Below are 16,850 nucleotides of genomic sequence, written 5' to 3' on the forward strand. Positions count from 1 at the left end.
AACTTATTCAACTTTTAAAAAATCATATAGATTTTACATGTATTAGATTGTTGAGAAAAATATGCATTATAATTTTACCAAATCATTTTTATAATTTAGATTTATTTTATTAGTGTCACCTAATTTCCTAAATGTGTATATCATATTCATCATAATTATAATTAAATTTTACCAATAATACTTGGAATGTGAGATGCTCTTTTTCTTGTTCTTGGTCAGAAGATGAGGTTATTTCTCATTTGGACAGAAGAAACAAGATTAAATTATTTTAGACTTTTAGTGTAGCTTGCTTACCAATAGACCAAACAATTATTGGTATTATTTTAACGACTACAAACTCACTTGGAGAAAATTAGCTAAATTACTAAACATAGAACATAAAACTAAATTATTAACATATAAGTAGATAGTTATATGAACATAGCCATATATAGTAGTCACCCCTTTGTCTGCTTGAGATCGAGTCATGATCTATTTACATGAACAATGATAATGAAAATTCTGCACACATCATACAATTGCTTAACAGACCAAAAGGCAGTCAAGATCATCACAATGAAGAAACTAGAAACCAACAAAGATCACCAACAGTTATGACCTTCACATGACGGCCAATTACCATACCACTTATCGACTCTGGCGAGGATGAGAACCACTTTAAATTTAACATGGACTATTGAAGAATATGTATTCCGGCTTTCTTCAGAAAGCAGAATCAGCACCTAGCCATTTATTTATTGATTTCCAGGAACACAACCAAATGTTGAATGTTCAGGTAGCAATTGATACACTTACAACTTCACTATAAGATTATTAAGGGACCAAAATACTTCTTTTTTTTTCAAATCCCTGTGATCTATAAAAAGCAAATGTAAACCTTAAACACAAATGATCAGCATAAAAGCTTATTACTATTATTGATCATATTTCTTTTCCTAAATGCCAGCATTTGGATTGCTAGACCCCGCTGCCACTACTCCTGTACCACTACCACTAGCTGAGTCAGTATCCAAATCTTCTAGTCCTTCAGGGAATCTAGCTGTTCTTTGATCAGACACTTCTTGTACAAGTTCATCAATCTTCCGAAATTGATAAGGCCATCTTGAGTTGTACAAGAATTGGCGAAGATCAAACCTATTGTCTTCAGGAGAGTAGCTCTACAACATTGACTTATGATTAAAATCTATGATAGCTGAGGTGAGATTGAAAAATAAAAACTCCCAGAGTAAAATCACCTCGGCATGGTAAGAAGGTGTCAACACAGTCATCTTATGGCGATTAATTGAGTAATACTTGAAAAAGTGTTTCACTTTCTCTGCCACCTCGGATGGAGTTAATCTACCACACCACTTGTGACACAGATTCTGCAACATGAGAAAATTATACAGAAATGAGATAGATCATATAAATATTGATTCAAATACTTCACACACGCTTCTGTCCACCTTTCTGTTTAACAACACAGATATCCAGATATGTATCAACTTTAAGCTCATATTATATAGCAAAGTACAAAAAGGTTATATCATCATCTTCATTCGTCTTTACTTTGTAAATAATCTCCGCTACCCATCTAGCCAGCTTCTCCAAATACTTCCCCCACACATTCTAATCTTCTGCTTTGACTAGTTATTCAGTTGAAGGTATATCTAGATACTGATATCTGAATTTTCCCAAGCCATTTTTGATGAATGAACAACTGTACAACATGAGGCCACAAGTGTTCATTAACATAAAATGTCCGAGCTGTTCAAAACTAAAAAAAGCTTTTTCCTAACACTAATTATAAACCAGAGTTGTAGCTATGCATTTTACCTGATGTGTTTGTGCTATGTATCTGAATATATTTTATTCTTCCGAGTCCACAAGGTAGTAGGAAGGATTTGATAGGTATAGGCCTAGGCTGAGATCAGTAGCACGTCCAATGCCTCTCAAAGGAGAAAGGGCTTGGGTAGCTCTCCTGGATTTGAAGTCTCAAAACTCATTTAAAGGTTCTTTAATAAAGAAGGGTTACTCAAAGGAAATACAGGCTCCCAAGTCCCAACTGCTATCTCTATGAGGGGTTTGTCTTCATGACAGTATAGATATTTGTTTCTAGGGGATTTATTTTGGTTTGATTAGAATTGGAAGGATTAAACTTTATAATTTGGCAGTAACTTGGTCAAGTCCAATGGTAAAGCAAGTTAATTGGATAAGCTGCAAACGTATTAATTCTACTCATAAATTATACATTTAAATAATTTAATTGATCAAAGCAACTTGATTTGAAGCATTAAGGCTAGGTTACAAAGGGCAACAACAATCAGTGGCATAATTGAAGGATCCAAGTATGAAGAAATAATAACATAAATTTAAGATGTGACGCAATATGATATTTTTACGGTTTCATTCCATCAAAATAAAATATTAAAAAAAACTAATTTAGAGTTATTAGATTAACATAGCACAATCTTGACATAATTTCTCATATCTGGCACATTTTTTTTTTCAAATTTAGCATAATGTCCATAGCTCATGTTAAACTCTAGCATCCATTAATGTTTCACTCATCCGTCGTTAAAAGATTGGTGTAGTATCCACATGGTAATATGTTAGCATAGATCAAATAATTCAATTGCAGCAATCACATTGTCATTTGCAGATGACCGATCATAGACACGCAGCAACGCAGCCATCTTCTTCCACAATGATTGAACAAGTACTAAATTTTTACATAAAGTCACATGGATTTCATGTAAGCGTTTTGATGACAAATGGATGAAAAATTAATGACTACTAAATTTTAATATGAATGGTGGCCGTTATGAAAGATTTGGAAAAAAAACAAAATAATGAAGTAGATCTGAATGACGGTTGGATGAAAATTTTGTGTTAGATGTTAGCACAAATAATGGTCATTACGATAGATTTTAAAAAGAAAAAAATGTAATGTCACTGGATGTCACGTAAGACGATGAATGTATGAAACATAAATGAGTGTTACATTTTAACACAAAGGGTGGTCATTACAAAATATTTGAAAAAAAAAATTTGAAAGGGCATGGTAGAGTTGAATGGCAAGCAGATGAAAATTTTGAGTACTAGATTTTAACACGATTGGTGACCATTATGAAAGATTTGAAGAAAAGGAGAAGGATGTTTTTGATATAAGAAAAAAGAAAGGGTTGTCATATTAATCCATTAATTCTAGTTGAACTGACATACCCCTGATATCATTGTTTTTATACTGGGGGTGCATTTTGGACTCACAAGCCTGGAATGATTTCAAAAAATTAGCCTAGTTTTTCTGATTTTCAAAAAACAAAACATGACTGGCCTGTTTTTAAGGCCACCTTTACTTATCCAATTTTTTAGCCAAACCAATTCAAAAAGAAACTTGGTTCCAGTATTTTCGAGTTTGGGTTGGTTCAGTTTCTATAACTTTGATCAAGATGACCCTTGACTAAGAGTCAACTGTGTTAATACAAATGTTCATTGCAAGTCAAACTTAAGGAGTCAGTCTGATCTGTTAGGTTGGCCTTATGCCAACTTATGTTTTCTTTTTCAATATACATTGTTTGCTCTCATTAGGCATCATTGAGATATGCACCACTTACATTATGATTGATAAAGAGATCCAATGCATCTGAGCAACTTTGTAGTTATTTGATTGTGGCTCAAGAGTGAAATGTAAATGGCGAGTTTGATCGAGATTACAATTGTGTAGCATTTACCATCTATAATAACCTTACAATCATTTACTGATTAGTGTGGGAGAATTGAAATTCATTGCATAATATCATCGTAACTTTTCCTCATTTCCATCTCTCTTAGTCATCTAAAGGGTTAACATTGTATTCATTGCCCTGATCTTCATTTTCGAGCTTTATATGATGTAAAATTATGATTCTATGTGACCATTGGTAGAATGCAAATAGTGAATGTTTCATCAGGGTTTGGTGGGTTAGGCATAATATCTTTGTCACCATATCTTTGTCTCCTATGATCATGAGAGGTGGTGCAATAAGTCGTATCTACCTAGGAAAAGTGATGGCAGGCCAATTCACTATAGCTTGCCTGTTCAGCTCTACTGCTATTATCTACAGCTACTGATCTGAAGCTTCCTTTGTATTCCTCTTGCACTCACCCACAGCTAAAACTGGAAGGAATAAGTCAACCACAAAGCCTTTGCAGTTATAATCATTTGACTCTAGCAACTTGAATAATCTATTTCAAAGCATAGTAACACATTTGAATAAAGATTGATTTCAAAATGACCAGCATCATCTTCATCGCAGAACATTTTATATATATTGCAGATGATGGTGTTCAAGTTAAATAGCAATTAAAGAAGCTTTTTATAAAATCACCTGAAACATTGACACAGGACCACAACGGAAAATTTTCCTTAGTCTCCCATAAATTGATAATTCTTCATAGGTCATTCCCATATCAACTTCATCCAGCTAGTCACATAGATACAAAATCTTAGCGAGTATAATATTTTTTACAAAAAATCTTCAGAAAAAGGCCTAGATAGAATATTAATGCATTAATAGCAAAATATGTAAAATAGAAGATAAACGGAAGTCATGGTAGAATTGGACAATACTCATCTCAGCAAATATGTTATGACAAATAAAAAAGCCTTAAAACTACCTAAATAAATTCATTCTCCAATGTATACATTAGAAATTTAAAGCTCTAGTTTAATTGGAGATAACAATATTAAGGGCATTTATAAAGTTAGATAACTGAACTTATTATTGACTAGAATCGACTATTTGGGGCTAGTGGTTACACCAAATAAGTTAATGGATGAGTTTCCTATCTACCCTATGATGAGTTAATGAGTGAATTCCCAAATCTAGCTAAGTTGTTAATCTAACTCGTTTGATTCACTAATTAACTGTTCCAACTAAACTTGTAAAAGTTGGGTTTGGAATTGGATTTGTATTTGAAATGTGCATTTAGAAAATGCACTGTTCCAAAGTGCATTCTATATAAGTTCTTAGTTTTTGGCAACCTACATTTTGAAATTGCTTTGCAAATTAATTTTCTACCTTATAGTGTTCGATGAAAGTATAATTGAAATACAATGCATTATGATTTCATTTCAGTAAATATTACAATTATTGTACAAATAAAATTATATAATTACAGTTCAAATAGTACTTTTATGAGTATGAAATATGATATAATTTTTGTGTCATAAATATTTTAGGATATAAATACCCATAGTGATATTTTATTATTTCTATGTTATTTATAAATCCATATAATGACCTATATAATACCTAAATGCAACAAATAACTTATTGGATAGTGATAATATAATTTAAAAAATTATAATGATTCTAGTATAATTATTTATATAAATACATGAATAATTTCATTACATCAAAATAACATTGATTGTTGAATGAAATAATCATTTTATAATATTTTAATAATTTAATCAATTTAATTTTAATCAATATATAAATAATTTTATGTTACTATAATTAGTAATTTTGTTATTAAATATTAAATTAAATGAAGAAACCTAGGTTTAATTTTACTCCATTATTTAGTCTAATTGAATGATTGAAGTAATTTAATTATTTAAAATAATATTTTGATAATTATATTGTACTAATAAATACATAATATTTTGATTAGATTATTAATCTATTTAAAATATTTTTATTTAATTAGTATCCTTTACATATTTTTAGCAATAAATGATATGTTATATTGTATAACTTGATTTTAATGAACAAAAACACATTTTATAATATATCTAAAAAAAAAATTGTTCATAGAATATAATTGATCAATTATCGATGCATAAATAGTAGTTTATAAGCTGTAATTTGTTTTTTTAATGAATACTGATTTCATACAAAATTTTAAAAAAATTATTATATTTCATAAGATAGTACAAATTATATATTTGTCACTGTAATATTTAATATTAATAATTATTTAGTTAATATTCATGATTTTTTGTATTAGTTGGAATTAATTTTTAAAATTTATTTAAGAGCTACTTTGCTAATTATTAAAGTGCTAGAGTCAAATGATATGTTTGGGCATGTGCTTCTTGGAAGAAAGCATTTCATAAAATAATATGTTTGTCCTCCTGGTCCGCAATCTCTGGTCCCCTCCTGGTCATTTCCACAATTTGCAGTCGGATCGCGGCCGAAATCCGGCCAAAATTGGATGCGATCTCCTATGGGTTCACCTTCTCACCTAAGTTGTAATTTGGGCCGAGGCAGGCGGTCGAAGGTTGCCGGTGGTGGGCGGGCCGCCCCCTGCTCAATGTCATACAATCCGTCCACCGCCGACAGCCTCTGGCCGCCTGCCTCGATCCAAACTACAACCTGGGTGGGAAGGTGAACCCAAGGGGGATCGTAGCCCATTTTGGCTGGATTCCGGCTACGATCCGACATGCAAATTGCACAAGGAACCAGGAGAGGACCAGAAATTATGGATTTGAACTCAAGGCTCTTTGGCCTTCATAGCACCTTGCCAGCCAAACCCTTAATGGTTGGCAACTTTCCACAGACTAAATAGGATATCCGAAGAATCACATAAAATAATATGGGATTAGAAATGTCTATATGCATGCTAATTTTTCCATCAGAAAAAAAGAACCTGACAGTTGTGGCTTGGCTAATACTAAAATATATGTTAATATCTACTACGCAGGCACTTCAATCATTTGACACTAATAGAAAAAAAAAATACTGCAAAGTCAAAACTAACAAAGAACAAGAATAAGGAGCAAAGTTCTTTTAGAAAAAACAGGTACTTATACAGACTGAATGGCAAATAGAAATAAACTAATAGATCAGTCAATGGATATAAATTTATACCTGGTTGTAGTCAGACCTAATTGGCTCAAGCTCTGCAGTTGGAGGTGCTGCTTCAACCTCTGCCAAAGAAGTATAGTGAAGATGTATGGAAGCCCAACGTAGAAAAGACCGGAGATCCTGCTTGCTTACACTCCCAATGGGATTTATGTCTGCAGAACTGCAATCATACTACAAAAATATTGCTAGTATTAATCATACCATTCTCCAATAAAAAATCATGAGTTCAACGAGCCTAATTAGAAAATTAAAGGAGAGGCAAATAAGTCCCACAGGAAATTCGTGACATCTCAATCTCCTGACATGTGAACAAACCCAAATAGCTAGAGTATACGACTCCTTTTCACATCAGGAAAATTTGTTGAATGTTGATCATGTTGCATTAAATCTTCATAAAATTTACAACAAAGGGTCCTCCAGATTTTTGAACTTATTCAACTTTTAGTATGGCCTCTCATGGTTCTTAATACTTAAGTTATCTTCCACCAAGTTTACTGAGACAAGAACAAGTTGGCCTTTAACAAGAAAAGTTTTTTTACCTTGGTCAAATAGCCACGTAATCCTTCATCCACATTTGAGCTGCCTAATACAAGAAAAAACCCAGGTTTACTATGAACCCATGGCATAAGAGAAGCTAGCATAAATGCAAGCACCATTCTAACTCGAGCTTGAATATTTTGCAGTGCTAGGTTCTCTGTATTAGATCCTCCATCAACCTACACACCAAAAAGTACAAAGTTTGTAGTCATTGAGAATTCCAAGTTCTCTTAAGTAAATAGTACATCATAAGAGTCAGCCACATGAAGGTTACTCCAATTTGACAATGGTAAACAAAATGATAATGTAAATAAGTGAATGATTGGAGAACTAACTTGATAACAATTACCTTGTAACGCAGACACTTCCCTGTCAGAGTTTGGAACAAAGAGAGTAATGCAGAAATAACACCATCGATATCTACATTTAGATGCCAAGAGCCAATCTCATCTGCCAGTATCTTAGCACGAGACCTGGTTACTTCAGAACTGCAAAGTAGTTCAAAACAAAATTCCAGCAGCTACAATAAGTCACAAAATCAAAAGATAAACTCATCCTCAGAAAATTAAAACTGAAAGTCGAAATTCATGTTGACAGTTATCCAACTTGAGAAATTAAAGGCAAGACTAAGAACTAATAGTACAATTATGTATCAACAAAGAATTCAGAATTCTTTATACTAATAAGAGGGTTTGTGATTTTTGCAAGAGTACCTGTTTTCAGAACCCATATAAACAGTGTAAAATATCCTCTTTGCAAACTCTTTGCTGTCCGTTGGAATCTCACCATTCTTATAAAGGCCAATCCTTAATGCATCAGCTTTTACCTGTTCATCTCCATCCTCTTGAATATCTGCAAAATTGGGTTATCCAGTAACCAAAATTCTGAATAGTATTGATCAAGGTTGCAGGTAAGCTTCTCAAACTTGCTAATATGCTTGCATTTCAGAAAATTAGATATTTTGAGAAAACACATGTTGTTGGATCCCGCGGGTGTTTTGATATGATCAACCAAGTTGGTTAGGTCCTGCTTTGTGTTTGACCCCTGTGTCTAAGTGTGCAGAAGCTTAGGAGCACAGGAAGTCGAGCGGAAGACGCAGCTAGCGAGAAGGACGGCACGGGAAGGGAGCCGACGGGCTCGGTGCGTCCGAAGGACGAGAGAGCTACGGAAGAGTACACCAGTGGGCGAGAAGAACGTACGCGGCGTTCGAGGGACGTTGAGCCAAGGAGGAAGGCTGCTCGAGGAAGGCCGGAAATTGAATTCGGGTGAGCCCTATTTCGGTTGGCCGAAATCACCCAATCGCATGGAGCTACGGAAGTCAAAGCAAGGCGAAAGGATGCTGGAAATAGAACTTAAGGCGCCTCAAGCCAGTACTGGAGGCACCTCCACCTTGGAGGCGCCTCAATCTGCCTTGGAGGCGCCTCAAGCTTGAAGGCGCCTTCAGACTTGATGAAGGCGCCTTCAACTGGTCAAAAGTGACCGTTTGCGCTGCGGATAAAGTTTTATCCGCCCACTCGATGGAGGCGCCTTGGACCCTTGAGATCAGATTTCCAGAGGCTATTTAAAGGCCCCTGGAGTTAGGAAGTCAGAATCAACTGTTCCATCAACTCTGTAATCAATTCCTAGCAATAGTTCTGAGCTGTTAGAGTGTAAAAGGCTTTTCCGCCTTCAGATAAGGAGATTTTTCTAGTGCGCGCTTTTCATCGTCCTGGATTAACAACCTTTTTGGTTGTAACCAGGTTAACTCTCTGTCTTCTCTGTCTTTCTGTTTTGCTTTATTATTTTAATTCTTTTATTATTATTGCTATTGCTTGTACTTTCGAGTTGAAAAATCCAAGGAGGGTAGTTTTAATTTGTGCAGGCAATTCACCCCCCTCTTGCCGGCCTCCGCTGCACCAACAAGTGGTATTAGAGCAAGACCGCCTCAGAAGGACTAACCGCCGACTGAAGCACAACGATCAAGACGATGGCCGGAGCGAATATTCATCCCCCCAAGCTCGACGGAGACTTCGCGACGTGGAAACGCCGAACGGAGGTATTTTTTAAAACCGACTTCGATATTTTACTAACTATGAAATATGATTTTGAAGTTCTGAAAGACAAAGAAGAGCATCAGTGGAGCAAGGAGCAGGCTGAGTTTGTCGCCAACGGAAAGGCAGAATTCCACCTGCTGAGCGTGCTGCCACCACAAGAGGTAAGTCGAACCGGAAGCTATGACTCCGCGAAAGACCTTTGGGAAAAATTCCTGGAGCTTAATGAAGGTACCTCGAAAGCTAAGCTAGCGAGGCGCAACATCCTCCGGACCCAGTTAACGAACCTTCGGATGAACAACGACGAGAAGGTAGCGCAACTCCAAGCAAGAATCAAGGAGTTAATAACTCAACTAACCAACCTTGGAGAAGAAGTAACGAACCAGGACTCAATCCGGTACGCGCTCAACGCCTTCCCCAGAACTCCAGAGTGGGCCTCCTTAGTAGATGCGTACTACATTTCTAAGGACTTCAAGGTAAGTACTTTAGAAAATTTGTTTTCTACTTTTGAACTTCACGAATCTCGAGTTGCAGAGCCCAATGGAGTAGAGAAGACTAGTCAAAACATCGCCTTAAAGGCAAAAACAAACGCTTCTAACTCTGACGCATCGATTGACGAAAACGAAGCTGCGTTAATGGTAAGACGTTTTAATAAGTTTTTTAAATCTAACAAATTTATATCGCAGTCAAGTAAACGTCATCAAAAGACAAGGACAGTCCGTTGCTACAATTGCAACGAAGAAGGGCACATCAAGGATGACTGCCCAAAGTTAAAGAAAAAGGAGAAAGAGAAGGTAAAGACAAAGTACAAGAAACCAGAATCATCCAAGCACAAGAACCTGAAGGTCACTTTTTCAGATTCGTCATCCTCCGAATCAGACCTCGAAGAATTCTCGAGGTTAGCACTAATGGCAACCCATCAGAAGAAGAGTCAACCTCAGAAATGAGCATAGATGAAGGGGAAGGAACATCAGAAGAGGAAAGCTGCAGTGAAGGGAGAGCATCACCAAGTCAGGTAAGTAAGGTACGCGCCCTAACCCCTACTCAGTCGTTTAAATTTATCAAATCTCTTTCTAAAGATTTGTTTAAATTAAAAAAAGAAAATACTGAATTAAAAATGAAATTAGCAAAAGCATGTCCACTTGAGATGTACGATAATATAAAATCAGAAAATTAAAAATTAAAAATTGAAGTTGAAAAATTAAAAAATAATACATGTTTAAATAAATTTTCAAAATCAAAAATTAGAATTTATGGAAAACTGAATTGGTACATTAGAAACCATCAGGGTCAACTTAGAAGAGTGCCCAAGAAATATGTACCCCCTAAATTTTTTAATAATCCTGTAGGAAGGAACCTCTATTGGGTTCCGAAATATGTGCTAAATTAATTTATTTAATTAAGGCTTTCAAGAGAGAAAATTAAACAAATAATTTGTTTATGAAGCTTTGTCTAAGGAAGTGGTTGTTGCTCCAATAACCAAGAAGACCTAGTGCCTCGCCACGACCTGGAAGCTGAAATATTGAAATAAAATGTTTAATTAACTTTCTAAAAAAACATTAAACTAGAATTAAATAATGCTTTTAAAGTTTTTTTAACATTTTTGAAAAATTCTAAAAAATTCAGTTTACTTAGAAATTTTTTTAAAATTCTAAAAATTAATTTTGACTTAGAAATTATTCCATTCTGTTTAGAAAATTTTGGAAAATTCATCTTACTCAAAATTCTTCTAACTTAAAAATCTGCTAAATATTTTTAAATATCATACTCTTACCTCATTTTGCTGTGATCAAAGGGGGAGAGATTAGTACAAGTCTAGAGGGAGATAATTTTTTCAAAATTTTTTTTCTCTCTTGGGAGATAATTTTTTTCAAAATTTTTGTTCTTAAACTTTTATTTAGTTGCAATTTTACTTATTGCAAATTTATGCTTAAAATGTTAGTTTAGTAATTCTCTTTAAAATTACTATTTGTCTATTTTTTACCCTAACTTGAACTTGGGTTGATGCACATCAAAAAGAGGGAGATTGTTGGACCCCGCGGGTGTTTTGATGTGATCAACCAAGTTGGTTAGGTCCTGCTTTGTGTTTGACCCCTGTGTCTGAGTGTGCAGGAGCTTAGGAGCACAGGAAGTTGAGCGGAAGACGCAGACAGCGAGAAGGACGGCATGGGAAGGGAGTCGACAGGCTCGGTGCGTCCGAAGGACGAGAGAGCTGCGGAAGAGTACACCAGTGAGCAAGAAGAACATGCGCGGCGTTCGAGGGACGTTAAGTCAAGGAGGAAGGCTGCTCGAGGAAGGCCGAAAATTGGATTTGGGTGAGCTCTATTTCGGTTGGCCGAAATCACCCAATCGCATGGAGCTACGGAAGTCAAAGCAAGGCGAAAGGATGTTGGAAATAGAACTTAAGGCGCCTCAAGCCAGTATTGGAGGCGCCTCCACCTTGGAGGCGCCTCAATCTGCCTTGGAGGCGCCTCAAGCTTGAAGGCACCTTCAGATTTGATGAAGGCGCCTTCAACTGGTCAAAAGTGACCGTTTGCGCTGCGGATAAAGTTTTATCCGCCCACTCGATGGAGGCGCCTTGGACCCTCGAGATCAGATTTCCAGAGGCTATTTAAAGCCCCCTGGAGCTAGGAAGTCAGAATCAACTGTTCCATCAACTCTGTAATCAATTCCTAGCAATAGTTCTGAGCTGTTAGAGTGTAAAAGGCTTCTCCGCCTTCAGAGAAGGAGATTTTTCTAGTGCGCGCTTTTTATCGTCCTGGATTAACAACCTTCTTGGTTGTAACCAGGTTAACTCCTTGTCTTCTCTGTCTTTCTGTTTTGCTTTATTATTTTAATTCTTTTATTATTATTGCTATTGCTTGTACTTTCGAGTTGAAAAATCTGAGGAGGATAGTTTTAATTTGTGCAGGCAATTCACCCCCCTCTTGCCGGCCTCCGCTGCACCAACACATGTTTGGGAGAGAAGTTACAACAACAATTCAACATTGTCTTGCTCATGAAACAGAAGGTGGATAGACAATCTCACTATCCTGGAATGGACTATCAAATCAATCTCCTGATTGGTTGATGCAACCTAGAAGCCACAAGCAATATCAATTCGAGAACTGACACTTTAAACCCCAGAGTTTTGCCAATCTTACTTTTCCTATCTGATACTCCACAGAGCAAGCCAATCCAATCTTTGACAAAGCTCAACATGCTGGAATAAGTCATATTCTAATATTGGTTGGCATGAATGGCATCAGTAATATCTAAGAACATTAAGCTTCAATGACTCTGTTCATTTGAAAGGATGGGCAAGAGAGAGGAAAAAAAGCTTTTGACAAGGCCCATATACAGAAGACCACTAAATAATTCACATCATATACTCATAAAGATGAAGTACTTAAATTTGTTTTTTTTTCCTATTGTTTACTACATAGAGTTTGACAATTTTTTCTTCTCTTTTATTTTCTCTCCATTTTTAAGTACTTTTGGAGGAAAAGAAGACACCATATATCCCTTCGCTATAATTTCCGTCATACTTCCAATTGAACAGAGGAAAAAAACTTTAACTAGTTTTCATATTTCCATTTTCCCTATAGTGTAAACATGTTATACATGTTGAAACACTCCAAAGCTAACAGCTGTGTCAACAACCTGCTTGTCCTATTGTCATAATAAAGACTATTAGAATATTATAAGCACGATATAATTCAAACAACCTGGGAAAATGTAAAATCATGATCTAGCAAAGGTGTTGTTATATGTTGCTAATGAGTTTGACTAAAAGTTCAGCAAATTACAACATTTAAAGAACTGTTAATCAGCTCCTAATAAGATGCTTCAGACCAACTCTTTGGTAAATTGTAGACAGATTGACGGATGGGAAATTACTAAGTGAAATTATATGTCTGGTAGTGACAGTGATGCTCATTGATGGCCAGGTGGATCAGTTTCTTTCAAGGGAGATATTGAAAAACATATCAAACTGGTGGTTCTATGAGATGCTCAATGCATGGAGCACAAACTTGTTCCTAGAGGTGACCATGTCCCTGAGGGCATCTTCCCTCTTGAGGGTGGAGAGGTCGTAAGAATGTTACAAAATGGCAATACCCCACTTGTGGAGTGGGGAAATGGAGGGCAAGAATAGGTCAGTACTTGATCGAGAGGCTGACCAAGCTGATTGAACTCACAGGTCAACTTGTGCCCCTATCAAGCAGACAATTCAACTATGTAGTAAATTGCAATTGTTTTCATAAACAGCATCTTCCAGTAAAAACACCAACATGAAAAATCCTGAAATAGCATTAACATGAACATAGAACACACCTTTTATTACAAGCTGGGACATACAACCAACAATGGCAGCAACACTTGAACTATCTGCTCCACCAGAAAGAGGAAGTAAGAAACCGGATGCTCCACTTCTTCGTAAGTAATCCCATAACCAGCAACTAGGACCTAAAGCAATCTCCTCCTCTGGACAATGATACCTCACCTGTCAAGACAAACATTTGAAATTTATATATTAAAATAAGGAAATTACTAAACCAACAGGAGTCATATAACTTATTCGAAAAAAAAATACCTGCAGTAAAATGTACATACATATTGATAACAAAATTTTGTATGAATACACCTCAATGAGATAGTTCATACTTCAAAACAGCTACCTTCCAAAAGCGTACACAACAGGTTGCAAGAGTTGTTATGGAGAACAAACAGGTGCCTTAGGTGAGAAATGATAAATGATAGAATTAGAGTATTAAGCTAATAAGTCATACCATGAAACTTTGAAAAATAATAAAAAAAGACAGAAAAGAAACCACAGTGACCCAAAATCAATTTGGATTCATGCCTAGAATAGAAGTTATGCATCTTCTTAAGTAACTAATTAAAAAGTATTGGGAACAGAAGCAAGACTTATATGTGGCATTTGTCGACCTAGAACAGACTTATGACAGAGTCCGAGGACAATTATATGGAGAATTATATTAAACAGTATTAATGTAACGTATATTGAAATAATTAAAGATATATATGAGAATATAATGACAAAAGTGAAGACTCTGGGTAGATTAACTAAAACATTTTCTATAAAGATGGGGTTACATTGCAGATCAACTCTAAATCCCTATCTTTTTATATTAATGGATGAACTCAGTAGACACATCCAAGACACGTTACTATAGTGCATATTGTTTGCGGATCAAATTGTTTGGTAGATGAGATATGTGAAAAAGTAAATGTCAAACTCGAATCTTGGTGGGAAACACTAAAAGTGAAAGAAGACTTAGTAGAGTAAAGACAATATATGAAATTTAAGTTTGACAATATTAGACATAGTAAGGTAATTGTTAATATAAAAGATGACAAGTCACCTGTACCGGAGAGAGCTTTAAGTATTTAGGTTCGTTTTTGCAGAAGGGAGGAGGGGTTGAGAGATGTTTTATATAGAATGATGGTTGTGGAGGAAAGCGGCAAATGTTTTTTATCATCATTAAGTACCTCTAAAACTTAAAGAGAAGTTTTATAAAATAGCGAACAGACCTACTATATTATATGGAGTTGAGAGTCGGAGAGATGAGGATGTTAAGTTGAATGTACAAACATTCGAAGAACAAAATAAGAAATGAAAATATTAGAGAAACTCGGATTGCACCTATTAAGGGAAAACTCTGATGGACGCATTTAAGATGATATAAATATGTACTTAGACAATCGATAAATATTGTAATTAGGTAATTTGAAACTATGATAAATATACACGTTAAACAAAGAAAAGGAAGACTAAAGAAAACTTGGTTAGCAATGATAATACAAGATAAAAGTTATTTAAATATAGATGATTATAATATAGTAGAAGTGTAATGGCTTAAGATGATCCATATAAGTGATCCCACCTAATGAGATAAGTCTCGGTTGTTGTTGTTATTATTGTAACTTGTAAGTGTTAAGTTATACACTTGTCTTGCAAGTGAGAAATATTATAGATATCAATATAAATATTTAATATTTAATTCAGACAATCATAAAGCCCAGCATATGCTCTCACACTACATGTGTTCTGCACTGGGTTGATCACATATTAATATAAATATAATATCTAAATTCTGATTATATAGTCCCACATATGCCCTCTCACACTGCATATGTGCTATGCAGTGAGTTGACTAATAACACCTGTATACGTTATCATCCAACTAATTCAAGCTGGTTCATAAGTAGAACAGACATACTACATTAGAATTTTTGGTTCAACCGCATAAAAGTGCTGATGGTTATTAAAAAAACTATAAAAAATCCCAACTAGTACTCAAGTCTGCAGTCAAAAATTGATAAGTATACACCTGTGCCCAAATGATTAACGTGATGTTAGTAATCATCAAGAGTATTTTGATCAGGTGGCCACCTAGTGGTTAATTGAAATTTTGCATTGCTGCAACCGTTACAAAGTGACTCCCTTTTCCACCCGCAACTCAGAGGAGCAATCTTACCATGTCAAAGTTTACTGATCAGAAGTATGCAAGAGGATCTTATCATGAGGACAACAAATAAAAGTTTCATCATTATGCTAGACTATTCTATAGCAAATGATCTGATTAAAGGATATCAGAAGAAAGCCTGATGTCATTAAAAGAAAATAAAACGTGAAGGTGCTTAAAATATGTTTATCAAAAAATTTTCTAATGTAAAACTACAATTGAAGTACTCAATACATACCATTAACAAACAAATTATAGTGTAAAAAATTAAAAATAGGTAACAAAAGACAACTAGCAGTCATACACTATTTTCACCAAACCAGTATTCAATGGAGGAAGTTAAAATACTAAGAAAAAAGAAAGAAAGAAAGAAAGAAAGAAAATTGCATTGATTTGCAAGTGATTTAAGTCAAGAGCTGACCTCTATTGGCATACTAGGAACAAATCCTAGATTAAATGAATGACAAAGTCTATATTGTGCCTTAATTGAAGGAACCTCTTCTTGATGACTTGCTTGCTCCCTGAAGCTACTTATTGATCCCCGGTAACTAGATACCTGCTTATGGCAAAATGTCAATGAATTTGAAGTACTAATGAATGGATGATGACAAGTGTATCTCTTGTGTAGTATCAAACCCGGTGGATATAGTTACTCTTTCAAGATAACAGAAACAGAAAAACTGAGAAGAAAAATGTTATCCAGATTCACATTAACATCGAGAAAGAGAAACATATAAACGAGACCATGTGACACAAGTAATACATATTCGCATTAGGTATTCATTCATACTATTATATAATGATAAGCGCTTATAAGTGCAAAGGGTGGTTTATTTAACATGTATAAACAATGTGGAGTGCAACTAGCTATGACAGTATATTCACCTAATTCTTGCAATACTTTGTAATCCTATTTGTTTATAAATTATTTGCAATAATTAGCATTGATAATCTGATGGATTATCATAATAATTTGT

The 16,850-nt window shown here is 35.0% G+C and overlaps 1 protein-coding gene across 2 annotated transcripts in view; it reads right to left on the bottom strand.

The window, feature by feature from the left end:
- Nucleotides 1–676: 676 nt before the first annotated feature.
- The window catches only part of LOC122002663 (glutamine-dependent NAD(+) synthetase-like), a 31,062-nt gene continuing 14,888 nt past the window's right edge, over nucleotides 677–16,850 (bottom strand). For both annotated transcript variants that reach the window (XM_042557927.1, XM_042557928.1), the window contains exons 6-14: nucleotides 16,295–16,429; nucleotides 13,718–13,886; nucleotides 8,087–8,225; nucleotides 7,723–7,861; nucleotides 7,376–7,552; nucleotides 6,840–7,007; nucleotides 4,350–4,445; nucleotides 1,236–1,364; nucleotides 677–1,157 (exon numbers count right to left, since the gene is read on the bottom strand). In XM_042557927.1, coding sequence (XP_042413861.1) covers nucleotides 936–1,157; nucleotides 1,236–1,364; nucleotides 4,350–4,445; nucleotides 6,840–7,007; nucleotides 7,376–7,552; nucleotides 7,723–7,861; nucleotides 8,087–8,225; nucleotides 13,718–13,886; nucleotides 16,295–16,429 — 1,374 coding nt within the window. In that variant the 3' untranslated portion in view covers nucleotides 677–935. The remainder of the gene's footprint in view (nucleotides 1,158–1,235; nucleotides 1,365–4,349; nucleotides 4,446–6,839; nucleotides 7,008–7,375; nucleotides 7,553–7,722; nucleotides 7,862–8,086; nucleotides 8,226–13,717; nucleotides 13,887–16,294; nucleotides 16,430–16,850) is intronic.

Source organism: Zingiber officinale, chromosome 7A, assembly GCF_018446385.1.
Source record: "Zingiber officinale cultivar Zhangliang chromosome 7A, Zo_v1.1, whole genome shotgun sequence".
Taxonomy (NCBI): Eukaryota; Viridiplantae; Streptophyta; class Magnoliopsida; order Zingiberales; family Zingiberaceae; genus Zingiber; species Zingiber officinale.